The 26,305-nt window shown below is 37.8% G+C and overlaps 1 protein-coding gene and 1 long non-coding RNA gene across 30 annotated transcripts in view; one reads left to right on the plus strand and one right to left on the minus strand.

Annotated features, from left to right (window-relative positions):
* Positions 1–8,075, minus strand: part of COBLL1 (cordon-bleu WH2 repeat protein like 1) — a 213,727-nt gene extending 205,652 nt beyond the window's left edge. For 17 of the 25 annotated variants that reach the window (XR_008546620.1, XR_008546619.1, XM_063791276.1 and 14 more), the window contains exons 1-2: positions 7,820–8,075; positions 7,045–7,135 (exon numbers count right to left, since the gene is read on the minus strand). Coding sequence is in view for 21 of the 25 variants with exons in the window: in XM_063791276.1 (XP_063647346.1) it covers positions 7,045–7,135; positions 7,820–8,057 (329 nt within the window). In the remaining 4 variants the exon portion in view is untranslated. Of the gene's footprint in view, positions 1–7,044; positions 7,308–7,548 lie in introns of those variants that run through there. The other 8 variants (XM_063791282.1, XM_054679085.2, XM_054679088.2 and 5 more) reach the window with 6 other exon arrangements.
* LOC104005243 (uncharacterized) overlaps positions 6,483–26,305 on the plus strand; it is a 287,414-nt gene continuing 267,591 nt past the window's right edge. For all 5 annotated transcript variants that reach the window (XR_010150118.1, XR_678463.4, XR_008546636.1 and 2 more), the window contains exons 1-2: positions 6,483–6,711; positions 14,696–15,249. This is a non-coding gene — a long non-coding RNA (uncharacterized LOC104005243). The remainder of the gene's footprint in view (positions 6,712–14,695; positions 15,250–26,305) is intronic.

Genomic DNA, 26,305 nt, shown 5'->3' on the forward strand with positions numbered 1-26,305 from the left:
CTATCATACTAATATTAGAACACCAAAAGCTTGAGTATATGAGTATCTTGAACAACAACAACAAAAATACTTGCTGGAAATTATAAAGACATTTTTGACTTTTAGACTTTTAGACTGGATAAGAACTCCTTCCACCTTTGGTCCATTTCCTCCTAGGCACATTCGTTTCTAAATATCTTCTTAATTATATCAGTCATTTTTTCTAAAGTTTCTCTGGCACAGAAGTCTGGAATTCTCTTTAAAATATATTCTAATATCTTATAAATGTTAAAAGTCTAAAATGTTTGCCAACAGCCAAGTCTAGTCTTTACTTGAAAAAGGAATCAATCACCAATCTCCATTCTGCAAAATCCCCTAGTATAAGATATATTTCACTCCATACAGATAATAATTTTTTTAACTGACATTTCAGTTAATACTTAGAAGTCTCCTGTATGCAATAAATTTTTAATTAAACAATTACCAGTTTATTTACTGATCTTATAAATTAGGCCAGTGGGTCAGCAAACTTTGTGTAGAGCCAGAGGGCAAATATTTTTAGCTTTGCAGGCCATATGGTCTTTATCTGGACTACTCAACTATAATGTGAAAGCGGTTGGAGGATAATATGCAAATGAACATGGGTGACTGTTTGCCAGTAAAACTCTATAAATACAGGTGGAGGATAACAGATTAACATCCAGAATATATACAGAATTAAAACAGATTGAAAAACAAAGGACTTGAACAGATATCTCTCCAAAGATGATTTACAAATGGCCAATGAAAAGGTATTCAAAATCACTACACATTAGGGAAACAGGAATCAAACATGCAATGAGATACTACCACATACCCATTAGGATAGCTGCTACAGGGAAGGGGGGCTCTATAACATAAAAGTTGGTGAAGAGAATTGGAACCTCATGTACTTTTGGTGAATGTAAAATGGTACAACCACTGTAAAAAACAAAACAAAACAAAAAAACGAACAAACAAAAAACAGTATGGCAGTTCCTCAAAAAAATTAATAAATAAAACTGCTACATGATCCAGACTTTCTATTTCTAACAACACACCCAAAAGAACTGAAAGTAGGGTCTTCAAGAGGTATTTGTACACCCATGTTCATAGCAACAGCACTATTCACAATAACTAAAATGTGAACACAACCCAAGTATCCACTGATGGATGAATAGATAAGCAAAATGTGATCTATACATACAATGGAATATTATTCAGCTATAAAAAGAAATAAAGTACTGATATATACTACAACATGTATGACATTATGTGAAATAAGCCAGTCAAAAAAAGACAGACTTTGATCTCACTTGTAAGAGGTACCTAGAGTAGTCAAAATCATAGAGACAAAGTAGAATGGTGGTTTTCAGGGGCTGGAGAAAGTGGAATGGGGAAGTTATTGTTTAATGGGTATAGGGTTTCAGTTTTGCCAGACGGAAGGAGTTATAATGATGGAAGGTGGTGATGGTTCAACAATATGAATGTGCTTAACACCACTGAACCATGCGGTTAAAAATGGCTAAGATGGTAAATTTTATGCTATGCATATTTTACCACAATGGAGAAAAAGGGGGATAAAAAAGCAGGTAGAGGGCTGTTTTGACTTTCAGGACATAGTTTGCTGACCCATAAGTTAGGCTGTTGCATTTTAAATTCTAAGCATAGACATAATGTTTTAAGCCAGTAACAAAGTACCATTTATACACTAACATCATGTTCATTTTATTCCTACAGATACATATAATTTCTGTAGTGAAGTTCTTAAGATTAGAAGCCTATTTCCCAGTACCTAGAAAAATATGTTTTATATAAAGTAAGAGTTCAGGAGTTTTTGACTGATTAATTAAAAGTAGTTGTCTTAATAACATGAAGTTTGGCATTTATTATTATATTAACACATCTGGCGTTTCAGTACAAATATAAGGTCATAATATTGTTATTCAATATCCTCTAACTCATGTAGAGGTAATTGATTTTGAAGGGCAAGTATAGCATTTTTAATAAATAATTTCATTTTTGTTATTCAGTAATCAAAAATCCTACTTTTGAAATATTGTTACACATTTAATAGCTGCCTAATATCAAAAAATAAGTATAGACTTTGTCATATGATGAAAAAAACTGCCAGTTTACTATGAGTTAAATTACATCATACCATACACAGGAATATGTTACACATTACTTTGAAGACATAAGCCAAATAATTAATCTCCTTTTAAATGCTAGACATTTTATATGCATTGAAATTTATAGTTTTAAAATATAAAATGTAAACATAATTTTAAAAAGAATCAAGATAATGCTTTTATAAGGCCACTTTAAATAAAAATCATTTTTAGCCATTCAGTATAATCCATGGTAGCAAACATAGCACTATGAAAAGCATAGGTTTGGAATCAGAGCTTGTTTCTAATACTCTTCCATTCCTTAGAGTTGTATGACCTTCAATGTGTTAATTAAGCTCTCTGATCCTCAGTTTCATTCATTGTAAAATGAAGTTAATATACTTATTCAAAAAGAAGTAGCAAAAGCTTTAAAAATAATATTGCAAAGCAGCTACATGGAATCTTTCAAAAGGCAAAATAATGCTAAAGTTACAATCTTGAGTTCCCTATAAATGATTAGTAACAGCCTCTATTCTCTTTTTTGCATCAGCTCCATGTCAGCTATTGATATCTACTTAATCAATGATTCTCAAATCTGGTCACACACTACAATCACCTGAGCAGCATTTTAAAACTAGCCATCCCCTGGTCCCAGACCAAGAGAATTAAAATCAGAATGGGTGGGGGCATGAGAGCCCAAGAATTCGTGTGAAAGTACCCCAGATGACTCCCATGTTGAAACCTCAGAGAAGTCACTCAACTTCAAGTATTCAAGAACTCAGTTCATACAATCAGTGAAACTTTAGAACCAATAACGCTCCTCAACAAAAGCTTAAGAAAGCAGCTGTTAAATCATTCTTTAATTTTTCGTATGCCTTCAATTAACTCCATAGCTCCAAAGCTGCAAAATGATAAAGAGAGCTTTTGTCCCCTCTGTACATTCCTGAAAATGTGCTTCAGAATCAAAATATTAAGATCCCTCAGAGCAAGGTCAATTAAGCTTTTGACATTTAAATTTCGAAGGATTTTTTTTTTAAAGCATATCTGGGCAAGTAAAGAACATAAGCACTAGTTCCAAAGATAAGCACCCAAGTTGATGTCAGCAATCATGTTGCTTTTTCTAAGTGATTAATGTCACTTTACTAAGTACTAATATAGAAAACTTAAATAAATTTACTAATTGGATATCCACATTAGAGAAGGAAATCACTTTTGACTATCACTCTCTTCTCCAATGCAGCATTTCAATTTTCCAAACAGTGTCTCCAACATTTTTGCTCTCTGCAAAAAAAAAACGCAAACCAACCTAGGATTTCCACTTCATAGAAACAAATATAAAAATGATTTATCATTTTTCATCTAGATCACTATGTAAGTTAAACTAGTCAACTTTCACATACATATGAAAACATATATACATGAATTAGATAGGAGTATATATGTATGTATATGTATAGTATACATAAAATATGTAAATATATTATATATGAATGTACATATTACATTTGAATATATATAAAGTTGCATGCAAACTTTTTTCTCGAAGGAAAACCGAAACTGTTGTGACTCAATGTCTTTTGATATCTAAACTCTTAACCTCATAATGAATTCCAAAAAGAAGCCCATAAGATACAGAACAACAAATATAAAGTGGATACTTCTGCATGATACTAAGAAAGTGATCTAAAGCCAGGCCCAGTGGCTTGTGACTGTAGTCTCAGCCATGCAGGAGGCTGAGGTGGGAGGATCACTTGGGCCCAAGAGGTCAAGGTCAGCCTGGGCAACATAGCAAGACTCCAGCCTGTCTCAAAAGAAAGGGATCTAATCTAGAATGGTAAGGGATTAAAGCAGTACAGTAGAGGCCAAAATGAAAGACATTCAAGATGACCACGGGATCAGACCCTTTTAAGGCAGGGACTTCACCAGCACAGACCCTACGGCAGCCACTATTTCTGCGCACCGTTGCTTCCACTGAAAAGAAAATGACACCCAACCCATATAATTCACAATGTCGTAGAATGCTAAATGCGAGTTAAATGTGTGAAGGCACCAAACTTCAAACTATCCCTTTTGATGTTACAATTATTATTTAGAATGTTTCAAAGAAAAAGCAGCAGCTGAGAGGCCATAAAACAATTTTATTTTCCTAAAATACTCATTCCCTGAATGGGCTAATTTATCAAAGAATTAATAAAAGTGAAGATAACAATATCAACTACATTTTTCCTGAAATGTATTAAAATATTACAGAGTTAATGGTTAAATATAAGTTATCCGTTAAAATGTATAACGTCATGGTATGTTATATCATACCATGGTCAAGAAAAGATTAAAAGCAATTAACAAAATGAACTAGGCACTTGGGAGTTTTTCTTCTGGTTTTACTACTAATTTGCTGGGACTTCAACACACTCAGTGTTTCTGAGCTTCAGATTCTCATTTATAAAATGTGGAGAACAAAACTTGGTGCTATGTTAAAATGACATGTAACAACAATGTAAAACTTGGAAAATTACAGAGGAATTCTTTCCAACAGTAATATCCAAGGATAAAGACTAAACTAGGCTTCATTGTCTATTAAAGTAATGAGTTATGATATAATTAGTCAGTTTTATAGCAAGAAATTTATCTCCAAAACCTAACAATTATAACATATTAAGATTTCTGCCTGCCACCTCCCAAATACCCTTATCTAGATATTTTTCCCCCAGTTTAAACCTTTTATATTTTGAGTTTTTGAGAAAGAAGAGAAGCAATACTGAATATTAAATATTCAACAAATCTTATATGACAGGCATTCGGAATATGCCAAAGGACAAGTTAGACAAGTGAAATAAGACAAATGAAGTAGAGAGGTAATTTTTTCATGTTGATATTTTTCAGGTAATGATAACTTCTCTGAGTAGAATAATGTAAGGTAAAATGATAGAACTACTACTGTGTTATTTTAGATAAGGTGTTGACAGATTTTCCCCACTTAAATTTGAAAAGGGGACAGCAAAAGTCCTTTACAAATGCTTGACAAATTAGATAAGGCTCTTTTGTACTTTCTTTTTAAGCAAAGAACTTATCAGTTTAACCTTTAAATTCTCAAAAGTGGCTGGGCGCACTGGCTCATACTGGTAAACCCAACACTTTGGGAAGCCAAGGTGAGAGGATTGCTTGAAGCCTGGGGTTTCGGATCAGCCTAGGCAACATAGCAAGACCTTGTCTCTACATTAAAATAAAATATCAAGAGTAAAGTCTGAAGGTTCTTACTACAGTTATGCTTGCCAGCAAAAAGTGTTCTTCTGTTTCTTCAACACAGAGCCATCTGACCTCACCTATTTTACTTAAAAGTCCCCAGTGAGTTCTGAACACCCATGGGTGTATTTTGTGAAAGCAGGTATGTTTTTCTTTCTTTTTTGTTTTTTAAAGTACCTTAACCTAATCCATTTCCAAATCCAATTTAATTCTATCTCATTTTGCAATCCCTGAATACATTTCGGCATCCTGACAGCTGTCTCATCGTCAATTCACATAATTTTGCAGCTCCACTTAGGAACCTTGCTTGTATGCTCAATATCTTTCTACCGATATATTTCTTTACTCATCCTAATGTGAGAATATATGTCAGGATATATGAAAATATTTAAGCAATGAAGAACCTGGGGAAAGAAAAGAAATGAAAATCAACAGTGAGAGTAATATTTGCAGAAAGGAGAAAGTTAATTTGAGCAAAACGAAATAATACACTACATGTTTCCTCTATGTAAAAATTATACTAAATATCTTTTAGATTAGTCATGTTGCTTTGAGACTTTTCCATGTTTCCTCTAGACAGCTGCCAATGTTCGCATGGTCTCTGATGAATAAACATGCTGTGACTTGCTTCTAAGGAAACGCCTGTCATGTTCCAGGGAAAAATGACTTCTACACTCTTAAATCAGGAAAACTGTACAAGTCTCATTCATTAGTGACAACGTCGATTTTTCCTTAACGTTTCTATTTCTGGAATGCTCGTATTCTCATTAGGGCATTTCTGCATTCAGATTAACTAAGAAAATAAACTATGTTGGAGGAACACTTATGCTGGGGGGAAAAAACTTGTACTACATCAAACGAGTTTCCCACTTGAGAAACTCAACTAGCATCCAGGTTACTCCTGAACTATTTACCGAGAAACTATTTTCAGGTTTTCTTCATCTCTTGCAGAACTACCTGTTCTCATTACTGTTTACTCAAACGCTTAGCAAGGTAACTATTAGCGTATCTGGCAGGAAGACATGCCTCATTTAATATTAACTCACCATGTGACAGCCCCCTTCCTCTCTTCTCAAACATGTGAGGATAAAAAGAAAAGTAGAGTTGTTTGCAATCTGATTTGCGCTGGGTTTTGGAACCAGCAATTGGCCACAGGCACACACACCCCCAATCAGAGGCGCGCACCCCGCTCGCTCCCGGAACTGTCATGCGGGCTGACAGCTGGCACACCCTCCTGTCGCCCTCCACCCGCCTGCAGAAAGCCCACTCCTTACAGTCACCTTGACATTGCTCACCTGCCTGGGCCTCAGCCCATGACCAAGGAAACTTTTGCCCTCCCTCCCCTGGAGCTCACTTACAGGTATCGTCCACCGCTCCCCCAGAGCCCAAACAAGGGTCCCTTTGTTACAATTTTTGCTCCCGGACTCCTCACCCAATTCCTGGCATTCAGCTGGCCTTCAGCAACCCAGGGCAGCCCCGGTAGGAAGGCAACCAAAAACGACCCGAGCCCTCCGCCCGGGCGGCCTCCGAGAAGGCCGGGAGGAAGCAGCCTCCCCGGCCGCGTGGAGGAGAGTCAGTGAGTCAGGCCGCCGGCAGGGCAGCGAGTTGCCAGCCAGGTGAAACGGCCGAGGCCTCGCTGTCCTCGCCGGCCTCGCCCTCCCCGGTGAGAGGCGGCGCGGCGCTCTGGGCTTACCCGGCTGGGACGTCCTGCGGGCGCGGGGTTCGGCCGTCCATCGCCCTGCGGGGCGCTGCGCGGGCTCCAGCTCCCAGGCGGCGCGTCACTGCTGGGGTGGGAGAGGCCGGCGGGTCAGGGCGGGACGCGCGCCTTCCCGAGGCCGGAGCGAAGCTGGCTGAGCGTCAAGAGCCCGCCCGAGCCGCCCCAGCCCCGGCCGGCCCGCCTCCCGGGTGCGCTTCCACCTGCGGGCCCCGGCTCCCAGCCCGCGGGCGCCGCCGCCCCCAGAGCACGGCGGAGGAGGCGGCGGCGCTGCAGCCCCCGCCCCGTGGGGTTTACTGGGTAGCCATTTGGCGCCTCTCGGAGGGAGAGGAGCTGCCGGGGCTGGAAGAGGAGGAGGAGCGGGGCCGGGCGCACGGGCACCGCTGCCACGCCGGCAGCGCACTCCCAGGCTCCTCCGGCCGAGTTTGCACAAACAAAACGCCCTAGGAAAACTTTTCCCTAAGAGAAGTTGGGAGGGCTGACCTCTCTTTTCCCACCCAAGGCTCCTACGTTCTTTTCCAAAGGAGACAGTAGCTCGCCTGTTCTCCCTCGCGGCTTCCTCTCCTCTTCCCTTCCCCGGCCCGCGCTCTTGCCGCTCGGCTCTCAAGCCAGGACTTGAATGGAGAAGCGGCAACCCCTGCGAGGCTCAGCCCAGCGCGGGCAGGGCCGACTCAGCGCCTCCCCTGTCCCGCGGGCGGGGTGCGGGCGCTGGCTGGGCGCTGGGGGCCTCGCTGGAGCCCGCTCTCTCACTCACCCTGCCCCATTTCCCTGCCCGGAGTCCGGGAGCTCGCCGCCGCCTCTGCAGCACGGCCGCACATAAGTGGGGACCAGCTCGGCGGCATTGGAGCGAGGGAAGCAGCGAGCCGGAGAGAGAAACGGGGCGGGGGTGGGCCGGGAGCGAGTTGGAATTTCCTTCCCCCAGGGCTTCGGGTCTTTGGGGTCCGGCTGGGGAAGCTGAACCGAAAGAAAGCTCCCAGACGAGGTGTTCCCATTCCCACCGCTAGGGCTGCGCTTCGGGAAGGCTGGTGCGCCCGGGCCGGACAGGTGCGGGGGAAGGGAGGTTACCTGCCTTGCCAGGATACGCGGGGAGGATTGGGGCCTCCGCGGAATGCGGACAGAAACTCGCAGAGTGGGGCCTGCAGCTTGCCCTCCCTAGAGTCCGACCCTCGACGTCCAGGATCGTTTTTTTTAATTTGTGTTTTTAACTTGACCTTTAAGATTGCCATTCTTTTAAAAGCGCACCTGTGACAGATCTTTCTAATTGGTGGCAGGTTTAAGCTTGCCCTGTCTTCAGAGGCATTTTTTGTAAAAGCCTATAACAGCTCTGACATGAGAACTGGACAACAGTATGTCTAATGACAGTCTATAAACTAAGAATTAAATAATAGATTGTATTCACTTATTGGAAGTTTTACAAGGGTAAAGGAATCAGACACAGCTGTGTGCTTGTTTGTACGTTTTAGTATCCACGTGCATGCCCTTTAGATGATTCTTTACACCTGACAGACAGGTACTAGGTTGGTGCAAAAGTAACTGCGGTTTTTGCCTTTTTTTTTTTTTATAAGTAATGACAAAACCGCAATTACTTTTGCACCACCCTAATATATTTACATATTTTATATTTTTCATAAGCGCCAATTGTTTTAAGATGCGCGCCATTCTGATGGGCCCAAAAATGTGTTTTCAGAAAACAACGTGACATTAAGAAATGAATTTAAAATTACAGTTTTAAAAACATATTTGGATTAAACTGATGGAGAGATCTTACAGGAAGGAACATCCTGCAGGGGACTTCTGTTGTAGCACTAACATCAAGTAATAAACCTGTGTTAGCCACTGATAGAATAACATTTGGCAGGTATTACAATTAAATTGATATTAATGCTCCTTTAGTTGGTTATCCATTGCAGCAACAAAAAAGATTGCTGAACTAAATGCCTAGCAATGTGCCATTTGTCTACCACATGCAGGCATTGGTATTTATTTCTTGCAATGCATAATGTCCTTTCAGTGCATCTTAAATATGAGAAGAAAAAAACACATGGCTCATTTGGATTACAATACTGGAACCATATTAGAAAAAGTTGCTTTTAGAGATTTTAACTAAGAGTAAAGCAATTTATTTAAATACCTCTGGGTTTTAGTCTTTAAACAATAACTCTGGTTAAACAATTTCATGAATCATTTATGCTTCTGAATACGGAGCTGTGAAAGCTTTTACAGTTGCTTGCACAGACAATGATGCAAGTATTGAGTAACAGTGAAACTACTTGAAAGTCCATAACTTTCAATCACAAGACAAGATTAAATCTTTAATTAGTTTCAGCCTTAATTTATGACATACTAGTAATATTATGGACCCTAATACTAGTAAGATTAGGCTAATCTTAGTCATAAAACATTCATAACATTTCGTAACTGCTGAAGGCATTTTCAGTGCCTACCACTTTTTGCTGTCCTCCTTCTGGTCCTAGGGAGAACTATATGCTCCACCCCATCGAAATTAGGTATGACCCTGTGACTTTGATAAGTGGAAATGTGAACAGACATGAAATGCTTTATTTCCTGGTGAAATTACTTAGGCCAGTGTTTGAGTCTCTATGTTCCCTTCCTTTGCTACTGCAATCATGAAAGCATGTATTAAAATGAAGGTGACACAAGACTGGAATGCTAAACTATTACCCAGAGCACAGCTGCCCTGGAGAGTCCCAGGACCTACAACAGAATCCACATAAGCAAGAAATAAGCTCATGTTGGGCAAAACCACTTAAGAGCACCACCAAGCTTGGTGGTCTTCACATAATGGTACTAAGCTATCCTCACTGTAGCCAGTGATTAGCAAAATAATAATCACAGATTTGCTATAAATCTTTTTTTTTTTTTTTTTTTTTCGGAGAAGGAGTCTTGTTCCTGTTGCCCAGGCTGGAGTGCAGTGATGCGATCTCAGCTCACTGCAACCTCCATCTCTGGGGTTCAAGTGATTCTCCTGCCTCAGCCTCCCGAGTAGCTGGGATTACAGGTGACCGCCACCACGCCTGGCTAATTTTTATATTTTTAGTAGAGACAAGGTTTCACCATGTTGGCCAGGCTGGTCTCGAACTCCTGGCCTCAGGTGATCTGCCCACCTCAGCCTCCCAAAGTGCTGGAATTACAGGCGTAAGCCACCATGCCTGGCTGCTATAAATCTTTTCACATAACAGGAGAAAACTGCTGTTTTCCAATCTTTCTAGTTATGCAGAGCTGTTTCAAAATTGCCCACGTTTCCAAGATTGCGCTCAATTTCCCCGTTTGGGAATCTCCCCCTCATTTCACCACCCAGCCGATCATTTTAAGTGCCTAAGCATAGGTATTATCCCCTCAGGAATACTTCCCTCATTGCAGAAATAGAAGTAGCCCTTCCCTTTCTTGGCCCCCAGTAGGTTCTGTTAGGTAGGGCAAGGCCCCATGACACTTTGTTTCAGTTATTCATTTACACAATGCAGAGTTGGAGGGGTTTATTCTCTTTTTTTTTTTTTGAGACAGAGTCTCGCTGTCACCCAGGCTGGAGTGCAGTGGCATGATCTTGGCTCACTGTAACCTCCACCACCCGGGATCAAGTGATTCTCCTGCCTCAGCCTCCCGAATAGCTGGGACTACAGGCATGTGCCAAGTGCCCGGCTAATTTTTTATATTTTTAGTAGAGATGGGGTTTTACAATGTTGGCCAGGCTGGTCTTGAACTCCTGACCTTGTGATCTGCCTGCCTCGGCCTCCCAAAGTGCTGGGATTATAGGCGTGAGCCACAGTGCCCGGCCTACTCTTAAAGGACCACGTCTTATCCTTTGTCTCCTGAAAGCATAGCCCAGAACACAGGAGACTCTCCACCAGTATTTGTGTACTGAATAAAGGAATGAAGGAAACCTTCAGGCCTTCCCTCCTCAGAAGAATCCTAAAAGGAACTTGATTCAGGGAAAGACTTCAACTCAAAGGGGCTGGTAGGCCATTTTAAATGGAACAGATGGAAGCTGAGTTTGTCTTACTAGAGAAAGAAGACTTATTCTTCACGTGGTTACCTGATGGGGTTAGTACCAAAATCAATGGGTAGAATGAAGCTAAATGAAGGTCCACTTAGCTATATATCTCTCTGAATAATAATCTAGGTTTCAGATTCCTCCTGGATAGTAATAAATGGAAAGGAGGTTTACATGCTTAATAAATACCTGTGTGCTTATATAAAAAGCAGATAGGCATGTTAAAGTGGGCCATAATGGTTGGAGTTTGTCTAAAATTTTTGTAAACTATTTGGAATAATGAAAACATTTTTAAATGCTTATTTTAAGTATGTTTTTATTCCACTATAAGTACCACTTGAAAAGCTTTATTTAAAACTGAAAAATTACACTTAAAAGGTGGTTAATATCTTTCTGTGCATTTCACCTTTGCACATGACAACCTAAAGGAAGTGTTTATTTTATGTCTTCTTAGATTGTGTACACGTGTGTGTTTGTGGTTTTATATAACAAGATCAGAGTTGTTACATTTCAGTTTTAATAAAAGTCTTATTTCAGACTGTGTATTTCATAGAAACTGCCCAATCTCGGAAAATATGTTATGTTATTTATGCACAAGACTTTGTTGATGAAAACAGGCAGCTGAAAGTCAGAACTGTAGCTTTATTCTCAATTCAGTAATATATGCATAATAGTTAATTATCCTTTCATCTCTGTGTAGTGCTTTCATAATTTGAGTATTCCTACATGTATTAACACATAGAAAGTGTTGTTAGAATTTGATGTTCCCTATATAAATGCTTCATGAGAGCTTTATTCCAAAATACCAAAAATATTTTCTTTGGCTGTCAGGAATCCTGGGCCAGGTTTTGTAATTAGCCACTGCTGTCTTTATCACGGGTATATCTCCTTTTCCCTTCCCTCCTATTCCAATTTGTAATCTTATTTTAATGCCTTTTTTTCAAACTGACCAACAATTAGTAGGTAAGAATAAACTCAACAGACATGTTTGTTGAAATATTATAGTTTCCTTAACACAGAAATGTCTATTCATGAAAAAAAATTTTTGATTTTGTTTCATTGAGAACTTTTTTCTTCTTTGCGCTGAAGTTAGAAATACACAAAGGAAAATATGAAAAACTGTCAACAACTCTTAAATGATTAAATCTTTACTTTGATGTCCAGTGTATGCAATTATAATAAAAACTGACAGAATTAGTTTTGTCCATTGGAACTAAAGCCAATTATTAAACATTTTAAAGTCAAATATAATAGCTAAAGGCTGTATTGTTTATGTAGTTTTTTAATAACCATAGTAACTGTAGCTATTTTAACTCTCATCATATCTATTTTAGTATGTGAGTTAAATGACATACTCAAATGAAGTGGTAATACATTTATTCATACTTTCAAGTTTAATGCATACCCCCTTCTTTAAGTACTAGAGATAACAATTATTTTTTGTAGAGTAATTGAGTGTGGGAGATATTTTTATCCAGTTATTTTATATTGATTAACAGAAGAAATAAAAATCATATTTGGCTAATTTATTCCTAAAATGTAAATAAATCCCTGTTTTTCCTGTATGAAGTTTAGTATTTACTTTGATATCAAAGTTTGAAGAAAATAAATATAATACTATTTTTAAAGGGAAAATATGAATTACACTGTTCATCATCCTATATTTGGAATTACAGAGGTATTTTGTTGTATCTGGAGGGTCATTTACAAACAAGCCTTCTAGAGATTGAAAGAACCAAAATAGATGTGCTTTGTTGTCCATTTTAATGAGTTTGTAACTCATCAGATTTTATATTTTGAAACATGAAAAATCACTGAACATTTTTTAGAATAGAACTTCCAAGAAGATTATATATTCATGAATTAAATTTTATTTCAATAAAAGGAGAATTTTATTGGATATCTGCTATACCAAGAATTGGGCTAGGAAAACAAAGATCACAAAGATATTGCCTTTGCCCTTGAGGGGCTCACGGACCATTGGGCTCATCAGTACTTTTTTGTGACTCTCAATCAACTTAAAATCTGAACGAAATTGGTCAATAATCAGTGTAGGGCCTTTTACTGCTCTCCCAAAAGATAAATAATTTTTCAGTCCTAAGTATCAGAAGAAGAAATGCCTGAGTTTGGTATGCTATCTCTTAAAATGGTGCTATATTTCTATATTATCATATTCAATGCTAAAAAGAGACTCTATTAATATGTACACATTCCAGAATAGAGGTGAGGCCTGGGGAAACGTGCACGAGCATGCAGACGTGTAATTTAGTGCTATGAGCATGAAAGAGGGCAGAGTTTTCAGTGCCCATTCAAACTTCAAGCTCAGATTCTCCTCCATCAACACAAAGTTAACTAAAATCTACTTTCTCATTTCCCTCTTCAACATATCCTTTTGTCAAATAAATTTCTGTTTCTGGATTCTGTAATTCTATTGGCAATAATTTTCTTACTCATTGGAAGTAAATAAGCTCTTTTATCACATTAAAGTATCAGTTTTGTTCAAAGTACCTTGGTAATTTAAAATTCAAATACCATTCAAATATGGGTGTTTCTTTAAAAAAAAAAGGAAAAGGACAAAAAAAAGTCAACTTTTATCTATTTTATATGATACAATTTACTAAATCTTGGTATTTAGGATTTTACATTGCCTATTCAATTCTAACTGTAACTAGAAGCTGCATCGCTCCCTTTCTGTCTTACAGAGCTTCCTAAAGCCTTAACTGCTTGTCAGTTTCCATGTATTTCAAAATGTACAGCTTTGAGCCAGGTAGCCACTGATTTGGCTTTCCAGGCATAAAACCTAACAAGTCTCAGCATATTTCATCCTGGCAGGGTTCCTTGCCCCTCCTGTGCCTTTTCTTCTGGGAGGCTGAGTGTGTGTGCGGTTAACTAAGTACCACAGTGGTTAAGAGCTCAGGCTCTGGAGCCAGACAGATTTGAGTTTACATCCCTGGATTTGATTCTTACTATCTGGGTGACATTAGGAAATTTACTGTTCCTGGCAAAGAGTAAGCGTCCAGTGAGGGTAATGGAGGCCCTTATTAAACAAATGTTACAAATGGGAGCCAGCTGTGTCTCTGTAAGCCACCATCTGTAAAGCAGAAAATTTCCTCCTCCAAGCTGAGAGCTCTGGCTTCTTGCTCTATAGTGACCTTGGGTAAATCACTTAACTGTGGGATCTTCAATTTCCTTATCTCTGCAATGAATCTATAAATATTCTGTGATCTCTGAGTTTTCTATCTATGTTGAGTAATCAAGCTCATTGTGTTAAAAACGATTGAATTCATATATATGGACTATTAATAACAAGATGTCACATACAGTCCCTTGCAAAGCACTCTCACTTATTGAATCTAGTTTGAGCCACTTAAGGGCTTGCAGAGATTGACATTCATATCCTTATTTCACTGTTCTGGAAACTGAAGCAAAGACTTGCCCAAAGCCTTGATACTAGTAAAGTAGCAAAACTAGAATCAAAAGTTATTTCTTCTGATTTTTACTTTATTTTGCAGTAGCATTACAGTTACCTCGTTGCAATCATGGCAGGTTAAAAAAGTTATCCCAGAGCAAATAAATATTATTGTGTGAGCAGCATGCTGAATATCTTCTCCTATCTCCTAGGCCAGCTTCAAAGGTACTGCCTACCTGAACCTGCCTTGTCCCAAAAGGACACACTTCAGTCTGGGGAGAGTTTAAAGTTGTAGACATATCCATTTTCATTTAAGGAATATGAAGATCAGGGAGGCAAAATATCGAGAGGAAAAATTGAGAGATGATCAGAAATTCAGACGCATTCTGGAATGAGCACCCTTGACCATACCAAGAACAAAGATTCTATAAAAATGTGAAGTCTTATTATTATTCATCCATGTTCTACGTGGGATCCACCCAAGACATTGAAAACTGTACAGAACAGGGTGAAATTGAATCAGATCATTCTGTACTCCTAACAAGGTCCACCCCATGAGAACTTGCAGCAGAATTAATGACACTGTATATTTTCCTCTACTAACAACAACAACAACAACAACAACAACAATCTAGGAAAATCAAAGGCAGCCCGACATGGAAAATAACACAAAATGAATATTTGGATTACAAATAGTGTAATGGGAAGAACACACTGCCAAAAGTCCACCTAGTATGTTGAAATTACTGTTTCTAGCACATATAAGGTATGATTTTTTAATGTTTTAAACATTCATTATTGGCTACTTTAACTATTTTCCTTGGTAACTGCAGCAGAAATTGAAAAATGATAGAAAAGCAGAAAAGAATGGCATAACTTATCAGATATATGTAAGTGTGTAAACTTTGGGTTTTATTGTTTAGCTCATCTAGTAACTTGGGAAAATAATAGCTATTCCACAAGATTGTTGAGAAAATTAAATGAGAGAACACAGTTAACAGACTTAGCTGAATGTGTAGCATATAGAGGGCACTCAGGCATCCCTGGCATACAGGTATGAGTCTGCAATTAACAAGGTAATGGAAAGAGTGTTGCAGATCTCTGACTGAAGTATTTTCTCCTGGGCTTACAGTATTTATCAGCTATCATAATACAAGTAAGTGGCAAGATAAGCTTACTTAAGGTGATTTTCTTGTTTGATGTATTTTTATGTGATTGCATATTTACAAGGGCTACAGTGTATATTTCAGGGATAGTGATACATATTTTCTAGATCTTTACAATTTTCTGTTGTAATAAATAAGAGTGCATAAGTTTGATCAACAAAGAACAAACACTTTCATTCAGAGGACTAGGAATGTACTAAGTAAAAAAATAATTGTTTTTGGAATGAAAAACAAAAATGGGATTAAGATTTTGTTTTCTGACCGTGTTAAAGGAAACCATGCCATTTTTTCTTTTTACTTTTTTTTTTAAATACCCAGACTTCAAAACTACCATATCAGTTTTAACTTCTGAATCTCCTTCTACATGGGGACTATTTGTGATAATCAGTGACCTTTTACATAGAATGCTATTAAAATATAGTTTTATGTCTGGCAAATATAAGACTCCTTTCTTCTCTACATATTTTGATTTAAATGAAGTATTGCCTCATTACTCCAGGTGTGATTCTTATGTATGTTATAAATTTTGCGATCTGTCAATACCACAGAACAAGCTGAGCTGTGGTTAACACTATTTCAACATCGAAGAACTTTCTTCCAGTTCTTTCTGAAATATGCCAGTCAAAGAAAAAAAGTTTGAGGAAGTTGAAGAATGTAAGAAATTGGTGGAGCATGCTAGTGGTGGTTTTAGAATACAGTCTTTTTGTTCGTGAGTTCTGTGCTTCAGTCGAAATCAGTCATAGCAGTCTAGCAAAACCAATGAATTACCTAAGTTATTTCAGAATTAATATGTATTTTAAATATCAAAATCAAGTCAATTCACTGAAGCTAGGCATTCTGCAATTATCTTAGTTTCATTAGTGGAAATTCAAAATCGCATATCTGAAAAATATTTTTAAAAATAATTTTGTAATTTTTAGTTTCTTTATCAATAAAATGGTGATACAACAGTATCATCATCTGTGTTGCAGGGTATGAATTATGAATAAGTATGGCAAATGACTGTGTTCTATTAAAAATATCTGATTGTAACAGAAATCATACAACATTAAACCTGAAAAAGACTTTAGATAACATGTTCTCTAACTATTCATTACATATATTAGAAAACTGAAGTTTATAAATAAGATAACCAGCTTTAGTAAATAAAAATACAGGATAACCAGTTAAATTTGAATTTCAGATAAACAGTGAATAAGTTTTTGGCATAAGTATGTCACCTGCAATATTTGCCTGTTATAAATAGTTATTTGTTACCTATCTTAAATTCAAATTTAACTGAATATCTTGCATTTTACCTGCCAACCCTCCCTGTAGAGGTATCATAATTCCTTTTGTTCGCTTCTTTGACCGTATTTTGTACATTAAATCTCTAGACTTATTCATCCTATATGACTGTAACTTTGGAGCCTTTCACCCATTTTCCACCCCCAACCCCAATCCCACATCCCCCAACTCTAGTAACTATCGTCCTACTCTGTTTCTATGTATTCAATTTTTTAAAAAAGATCGCACATATAAGAGAGCATACAGCAATTCTCTTTGTGTGTCTTGCTTATTTCACTTAGCATAATGTGCTCTGGGTCCACCCATGGTGTTGCAAATGGCAGGATCTTATTTTTTTTTTGGTTTTTTTTGAGACAGAGTCTCACTCTGTCGCCCAGGCTGGAGTGCAAAGGCGAGATCTCTGCTCACTGCAGCCTCCTCCTAGCAGGTTCAAGCGATTCTCCTGCCTCAGCCTCCTGAGTAGCTGGGACTACAGGCATGTGCCACCACACCTGGCTAATTTTTGTATTTTTATTAGAGATAGTGTTTCATCATGTTGGCCAGGCTGGCCTCAAACCCCTGACCTCAAGTAGGATCTTCTTTTTGGAGGCTGAATAATCCATTTACACACACACACACACACACACACACACACACACACACATGCACAGTGTTTCCTTTATCCATTTATCCATCAATGGACACTTTGGTTATTTCCACATCTTGGCTACTGTGATCAATGCTGCAATAAACATAGGTGTGCAGATAGCTTTATAAGGTGGTGATTTCATTTCCTTTGGGTATAAACCCAGAATAGGGATTACTGGATCATATGGTTGTTCTATTTTTGATTTGTTTAGGAACCACCATACTGTTTTCCACAGTGGCTACACCCATCTACATTCCCAACAGAGTGTACAAGGGTTCCCTTTCTCCTCACCCTGACCAATGTTTTTTATTTCTTATTTTTCCTTTTTTTTTTTTTTTTTTTTTTTTGAGACAGGGTCTCTCACTCTGTTGCCTAGGCTGGAGTACAGTGGCACAATCATGGCTCACTGCAGCCTTGAACTTCTGAGCTCAAGCAATCCTCCCACTTCAGCCTCCCAAGAAGCTGGGACCACAGGCACATACCACCACATCCAGCTAATTTTTGTAATTTTTGTACCAACAGGGTTTCACCATGTTGGCCAAGCTGGTCTCACACTTCTGAGCTTAAGCCATCCTTTTGCCTCAGCCTTCCAAAGTGCCAGAATTACAGGCATGAATCACTGTGCCCTGCTAATTTTTTGTTTGTTGTTACTGTTATTGTTGTTGTTGTTTTTGGTAAAGATGGTGTTTCACCATATTACCCAGGCTGGGATTACAGACGTGAGCCACCACACGTGGCCGCTTGTTATTCTTGATAATAATTTCTTGATAACCTAACAGGTGTGAAATGATATTTTACTATAGTTTTGATTTGCATTTCCCTGATGATTAACGATATTGAACACCTTTTTACATACTTGTTGGCAATTTTTTATTTCTTCTTTGGAGAAATGTCTATTCAGGGCCTTTTCTCATTTTTCAATCAGGTTATTCATCTTTTTTGCTATTGAGCTGTGTGAAGTACTCATATATTTTGAATATTAACCCCTTATCAGATATATGGTTTGCAGCTACTTTCTCTCAATTGTAGGCTGCCTTCTCATTTTGTTGATTGTTTCATTTGCTATGCAGAAGCTTATTAGTTTTACGTAGCCACACTTGTTTATTTTGGCTTTTGTTGCCTGTGCTTATGGCATGCGAATCAAAAAATCATTGCCAAGATGAATGTCAAGGAGACTTTCTTCTGTTTTCCTCTAGGAGTTTTACAGTTTCACGTCTCATGGGATATGATCATTGTTTTCAAAGGGCATAAACCTAACTATATGCCAGTGCAGGAATAAAAACTGAACAATTACAGAGTTTACAGATCACTCCTACAGTTGATAAAGTTATATAGTAGCATGTTTTAGTAAAAGAAAATAACCATATTTTATAACCATAGTTTCACAAGAAACTGAAAAACATCTAATAATTTAAGATAAAAACTTTTGAAGCTTTTTTGTAGCTCCTCAATTGGTAACCATTGTTAACCAGAGCTTAATAGCAGTTCCTCCTTAAGGCATGTTTTCTGAATACAAGCATACCTTGGAAATATTGCAGGTTCCATTCCAGACCACTGTAATGGAGCGAATATTGAAATAAAATGAGTCACATAATTATTTTGGTTTCCCAGTGCATATAAAAGTTATGTTTACACTATATTGTAGTTTAAGTGTGCAATAGTATTATGTCTTAAAACAATGTACATATCTTAATTTAAAAGTATTTTATTGCTAAGAAATAAGAAATACTAATTATCATCTGAGTCTTCAGTGAGTTGTAATCTTTTTGCTGGTGGAGTGTCTTACCTTGATGTTGATAGTTGCTGACTGACCAGGGTGATGGTTGCTAAAGTTTGGGTGGTTGCGGTAATTTCTTAAAATAAGACAACAATGAAGTTTGCTTATCAATTGATTTTCGCTTTCATGAAAGATTTCTCTGTGGTATGTGATCCTGTTTGGCAACATTTTACCCACAGTAGAATTTCTTTCAAAATTGGAGTCAATCCTCTCAAACCCTACTGCTACTTAATCAATCAAGTTTTTATAACATTCTAAATCATGGCAGGGCACGGGGGCTCACGCCTGTAACCCCAGCACTTTGGGAGGCCGAGGCAGGCAGAACACCTGAGGTCAGGAGTTCAAGACCATCCTGACCAACATGGAGAAACCCCATTTCTACTAAAAGTACAAAAATAGCAGGGCATGGTGGCGCATGCCTGTAATCCCAGCTACTCGGGATGCTGAGGCAGGAGAATCACTTGAACCCAGAAGCGGAGGTTGCGGTGAGCCAAGATCGTGCCATTGCACTCCAGCCTGGGCAACAAGAGTGAAACTGCATCTCAAAAAAAAAATATATATATATATACACACATGTATATATACACATATACATGTGTATATATATGTATATATACACACATATACATATGTGTGTATATATGTATATATACACACATATACATATGTGTGTATATATGTATATATACACACATATACATATGTGTGTATATATGTATATATATACACATATACATATGTGTATATATGTATATATATACACATATACATATGTGTATATATGTATGTATATACACATATACATATGTGTATATATGTATGTATATATGTATATATGTGTATATACACACATATATATGTGTATATGTATATTCTAAATTACATATATATTCTAAATCATTTGATGTCATTTCAAAAATGTTCTTGGCAACTTTACCAGGAGAGATCCCATCTTAAGAAACCACTTCCTTTGATAATCCATAAGAAGTAACTTCTTATTGGTTCAAGTTTGATTATGAAATTGCAACAATTTAGTCATATCATCAAGCTTCACTTCTATCTCTCCGTCTCTGGTTATTTTTTACCACATCTGTCATTATTTTATCTATTGAATATTATCTACTGTAGTTATTTTATCTACTGAATGCCTCAGAGTCATCCACAAGAATGGTAATCAACTTTTCCCAAATTCCTGTTAATGTTAATATTTCGACCTCCTCGTATGAATCACAAATGTTCTTAATGGCCTCTAGAATGGTGAATTTTTCCAGAAGGCATTAAATTTACTTTGCGCAGAGCCGTCAGAGGAATCACTATATATGTCAGGAATAGCCTTATGAAATCTATTTCTTAAATAAGACTTGAAAGTCAAAAGTACTCCCTGATTCATGGACTGTAAAATGGATCTGTTAATAGGCATGAAAACAACATTAATTTTTCTGTACATCTCCACCAGAGCTCTTGAGTGATGTGGTGCTCTGTCAATGAACAGTATTATTTTGAAAGGAATCTTTTTTGTGAGTAGTAACTCTCAACAGTAGACTTAAAATATTCAGTATACCATACCGTAAACAGATATGCTATCATCCAGGCTTTGTTGTTCCATTCATAAAGCATAGACAGAGTAGATTTAGCATAATTCTTAAGGGCCCTAGGATTTTTGGAATGGTGAGTGATTGTTGGCTTCAACTTAAAGTCACCAGCTGCATTAGCCCCTAGCAAGAGAGTCAGCCTGTCCTTTGAAGTTTTGAGGCCGTGCATTTACTTCTCTCTGGCTATGAAAGTCCTAGATGGCATCTTCTTCCAATATAAAGCTATTTCATCTACACTGAATATTTATTGCCTAGTGCAGCCACCTTCATCAATGATTTCAGCTAGATTTGGATAACTTGCCACAGCTTCTGCATCAGCCCTTGCTGCTTTACCTTGCAGTTTTATGTTAGAGAGTTGGTTTCTTTCCTCCGAACTATGTTAGCTTTCAACTTTCTTCTGCAGCTTGCTCACTTCTCTCAGCCTTCATATAAGAGAGTTAGGACCTTGCTTCGGCTTAGGCTTTGTCTTACAGGAATGTTGTGGCTGGTTTGATCTTCTATCCAGACCACTAAAACTTTCTATCGGCATTATGATCGTTTTGAATTTTTAAAAATCATTTGTATATTCACTACAGTAGCACTTTTAACTTCCTTTAAGATCTTTCCTTTGCATTCACAACTTTGCTAACTGGTGCAAGTAGCCTAACTTTTAGCCTTTTTCATCTTTTGACATACCTTCCTTACTAAGCTTAATCATTTCTAGCTTTTGATTTAAAGTGAGCATCGTGTGACTCTTCCTTTTACTGGAAAACTTAGAGGCCATTGTAGGGTTATTAATTGGCCTAATTTCAATACTGTTGTGTCTCAAAAACTAGGGAGGCTCAAAGGGAGGGAGAGAGATGTGGCAAACTTAATCAATAAGATGGCGAACTTGATCAATCAGTGACCAGGAATGGTTGGTCATTGGAGCAGTTAGAACACACTCAGCATTGACTGATTAAGCTTCCCACCTTATATAAGTGCAATTTGTGGTGCCCCCAAACAATTTTAGTAGTAATTAATATCAATGATTACTGATCATAGATCACCATAATAAATATAATAATAATGAAAAAGTTTGAAATATTGGGAGAATTACAAAAATGTGACATAGACACATAAAATGAGTACATTGTTGGAAAAATGGTGCCAATAGACTTGCATGATTAGGGTTGCCAGAAACCCTCAATTTGTAAAAAATGCAACATTTGCGAAGCATGATAAAGGGAAACACAATAAATGAGGTATGGGCCAGGCGTCATGGCTCACGCCTGTAATCCCAGAACTTTGGGAGGCTGAGGTGGGCAGATCACCTAAGGTCAGGATTTCAAGACCAGCCTGGCCAACATAGCGAAACCCCGTCTCTACTAAAAATACAAAAATTAGCCAGGTGTGGTGGTGTGCACCTGTAATCCCAGCTGCTCGGGAGGCTGACGCAGCAGAATCACTTGAACCCAGGAAGCAGAGGTTGCAGTGAACCAAGATTGCGCCACTGCATTCCAGCCTGAATGACAAAGCAAGACTCCATCTAAAAAAAAAGAAAAAAGTATACCTATGCTCCTAGTAAATAATTAAAGTCATTTTAAGAGTAGAAAAATCTTAGCTGAGAAAAAAGTATACATTAGAATCATGTAGAAGAATCTTATATCCTTTATTCTGATCTGAAGTTGAAGTTTTAAATTAATTGGTTGAAGTTTTAAACATCCTCTGTTTTAGCCTAAAAAAGCTGTAATTATGTTGCATTTTTTAATTCCAAATCCATTTTATTTCTATCTTCTTTTTTAAATTCTTAATAGTCTCCCCAGAGGTATGACAATTTTATAAGACCTTTTTCATAACCAACTTTTGGCTTTTCATGTCCACTGCATGTTTATTTTTAATTTTAAAAATGCAATGCATTGCTCTTCCAGTAGTCCCCAGGGAAAAATCAAGTAGGATTTAGAAGATAATTTATCAGGCTGATTATAGAGATGAGGCCTGCCATGAGTAGGAAGTTGGAACAATAGATACCTCTTAAGTTTAAAAGTCTGTTTTTGAAAGTTGTGTTATTTAGCAAAAGCAGTAGTTGTAGCTAATTTCAAATTATAATTTTTTCATATGAAAATACTCCTAAAAATATGAAATAAAAGTCTTAAAATTCTATAAAAGAAGTTTTATTAAGAATGCAAACTACAATACATAGTGCCTTCCAGCAAGCCATAAAGAGAAAAATCTCTTACCAATGTTATAGTAATAATATGTTTGGTATTTATTATATTTACTTATAAGGTACTAAGGAGTGCTATATATTTTAAGGATGCAGTTAATTCTTGCTACATGTTACAAGACAACAAGAAAGCATAATTATTTTTATTTTATTTATTTATTTTTTGAGACAGGGTCTCACTCTGTTGCCCATGCTGGAGTGCAGTGGTACAATCACAGCTCACTGCAGCCTCAACCTCCTTGGGCTCAGGTAATTCTCCCTCCTCAGCCTCCCGAGTAGCTGGGACTACAGGCGTGAACAACTTCAACTGGCTAATTTTTGTATTTTATTGTAGAGAGGGGGTCTCACTATATTGCCCAGGCTGGTTTCCAAATGTTGGGATCAAGCAATCTTCCCATGTTAGCCTCCTAAACTGCTGGGATTACAGATGTGAGCCAGTGTACTTGACCTTTATTTTTATTTTAAAGATGAGTAAAATGCAGCTCAAATTTATGACAAAATAGGAAATTCAGAGGGGCAACACCTTTCTCTTTTAACAAGGAAGCTATTCCAGAGCAGAAATTGTCATTACCTCGTTGGTTTTTCAAAAGAAATCAATGATTTGTTGTGACTGTTACAGCAATAACTCAAAGAAAAAGAAAATGGAGTGTAGCTAAACATTTAATTGTTTTTTCTCTCTTAAAATTTTTTTGTGGGAGTAGCAGAAACAGGTTGAATCAGGGAGGCTGGACTGGGAAAGGGGTTGGTTGGTATGCAAACCCAACAACTTCTTTGTGGTTGAGAGAGGTTTGAGGAAAATATGAAACATTTACAATCTTCCACACTAATGTTTGAATAAATTCAACAGCTCTGAAAATGTCATTTATGGATAAGAAGTGTTGAGTGTAAAATTATGAAGATGTAATTCATTTGTAACAGATATTTGTATGCATATGTTGTATATGTGTATGTGTGTTAGGGGTTGAATTGGTGGTCAGAGGAAATGATAACAATAAGATAACTGTAAAACCACTGTATTAGTCTGTTTTCACACTGCTATAAAGAACTACCTGAGACTGGGTAATTTATAAAGAAAAGAGGTTTAATTGACTCATAGTTCTGCATTGCTTGGGGATACCTCAGGAAACTTACAATCATGGCAGAAGCTGAATGGGAAGCAAGGCACGTCTTACATGGTGGCAGGAGAGAGAGGAAGCTAGTGTGGACGTGCCACACTTTTAAACCATCAGATCTCATGATAACTCACTCCCTGTCATGAGAAGAGCATGGGGAAAATCCACCGCCATGATCCAATCACCTCCCATCTGGTCCCTCCCCTGATACATGGGGATTACAATTCTAGACTAGGTTTGTGTCTAGGGCCATACCACACTGAAAGCGGCTGATCTCGTCTGATCTCAGAACCTAAGCAGGGTCAGGCCTGGTTATACTTGGATGAGAGATTTGGATGGGGACACAGAACCAAACCACATCAACCTCATAACCCAGAGCACAGAGAATATTGTGGTGAGGTGGTAAGGATGGACGGTTACGAGAGGATCCTCATCCTTCATGGCAGGCCCAGTGCCTGAAAACAATCATCTCCCAGAAATTACTTTCCAAATTAAGAACATGAAACATTTGAACAATCCTCTGAATTGGAGCATCTTCACAGAATGCTTTCACCCCATTTTGAGGAATGTCCCTTCCATCCACTCACCTAATTATGAACCCAGGAGAAAAAAACAAAAAACAATAATAACACTCTAACCTGTTTTATCCTGGGCAACTCCAAATATTATTTTTGGGTTCCTATTCCCTTTTATTAAATGTTCTGAACAAAGGGTAGGAACAGGAGATGTAATTAAATGCCCTCTATAAGCTACTATTGTTTATTTGTTAAAAAATTTAAAAAATACTCTCCAAAAACAAAACACAAAAATCCATCAATGTGCTAATAGGTCTTCATAGGTCATAAATTAAAAGAAAAAGCTTATATTTCTAAATGCACACTAGTGTAAGTTTGCTTTTTATTCTAAAATATCAGAAATCATTCAACCGATTTTTTTCTGTCAATAGTTGTCTCTTTCACTAGACTCTCTACCTTTGGGTACCAACAGTCATGTAGTGTTGAAAATCCACATTTTGTGGACTCATGTCCTTCTTTGCTAATGCAGTGGCTGTAGCCCCTCAAATGTTGCTCATATTTTTCCTGGAGATCCTGGGATTAAAGGTAAAATTGCTTAATTTGAGCTCATGGATAGTCTTCTTATGTTACTCAGTTCTATTCTCTCTCAGTTACTTGAGGGCAAGAGCTCTCCACTACTATTGCTGCAGGGCTGCACCATAAGCACACATCTCTCTGGGTTACAGAAGCTTATCACTGGTGCTCTCCCAGCAGTAAGTCCTCAAGATGCCAGGGAGGTGCCCATTCCTGGAGTCTTCAATATCCTGAGGTCAGGCTGTGTACTACACCAATGGGCTTTTAATCCTTGTATTTCTCAAATTCCTTCAGCTTCTGTTCAAAATTCCTTCTGCTCTAGAACTCAGGAGTCAACTCCTGTGGCCTACCTAACTAGTTCTTCAGACATGTCTGGGCATTCCTGAGTTCCCTTTAGACTCAAATTATGCCCTACATTAACCTTTGGAAAAAAAAATGTCTTTTAGTATTGATTTTTAGAATGCTGTCTGCCCTCTGAAGCCCAATACTACTCATATCAATTTGATCCCTCTCTAAACTTATGATCAAATTTATCCTCGACCTCCAGGATTTTAAGGAATTTCATGTTGGTGTCATCTGACAACAACTGAAGTTTAGCTTAAATATGAACTTTTGAAAAATGATATGAATTTTGTCACAAATAAACATCTAATTAAGTTTTATTATTTGGATTAGTGAAGACATAGGAACTCTCATGTTTATCAAGAATCCCAACTTATAGCTAAACATTGTTATGAAAAATTACACATTGGAAGTGAAACAGAAAGGATCATGTGTCCTTTCAGTGTCATACTGGAGCTTTGTCTAACAGGTCCACTTAAAGGTAGTTTAACTCTGTAGGAGAATGCCCCTTTGTTTGATATACTATTTACTATTGATTAGAACCTACGCTGTGAAGTTACATGTTAACTTGTGGGTTTTCATTGGGTACAGATGCAAAGCATTTCTCTAGTAGAAAAGATACCTCTAAGAATATTATTTGATTTC

This window comes from Pan troglodytes, chromosome 13, assembly GCF_028858775.2.
Source record: "Pan troglodytes isolate AG18354 chromosome 13, NHGRI_mPanTro3-v2.0_pri, whole genome shotgun sequence".
Taxonomy (NCBI): domain Eukaryota; kingdom Metazoa; phylum Chordata; class Mammalia; order Primates; family Hominidae; genus Pan; species Pan troglodytes.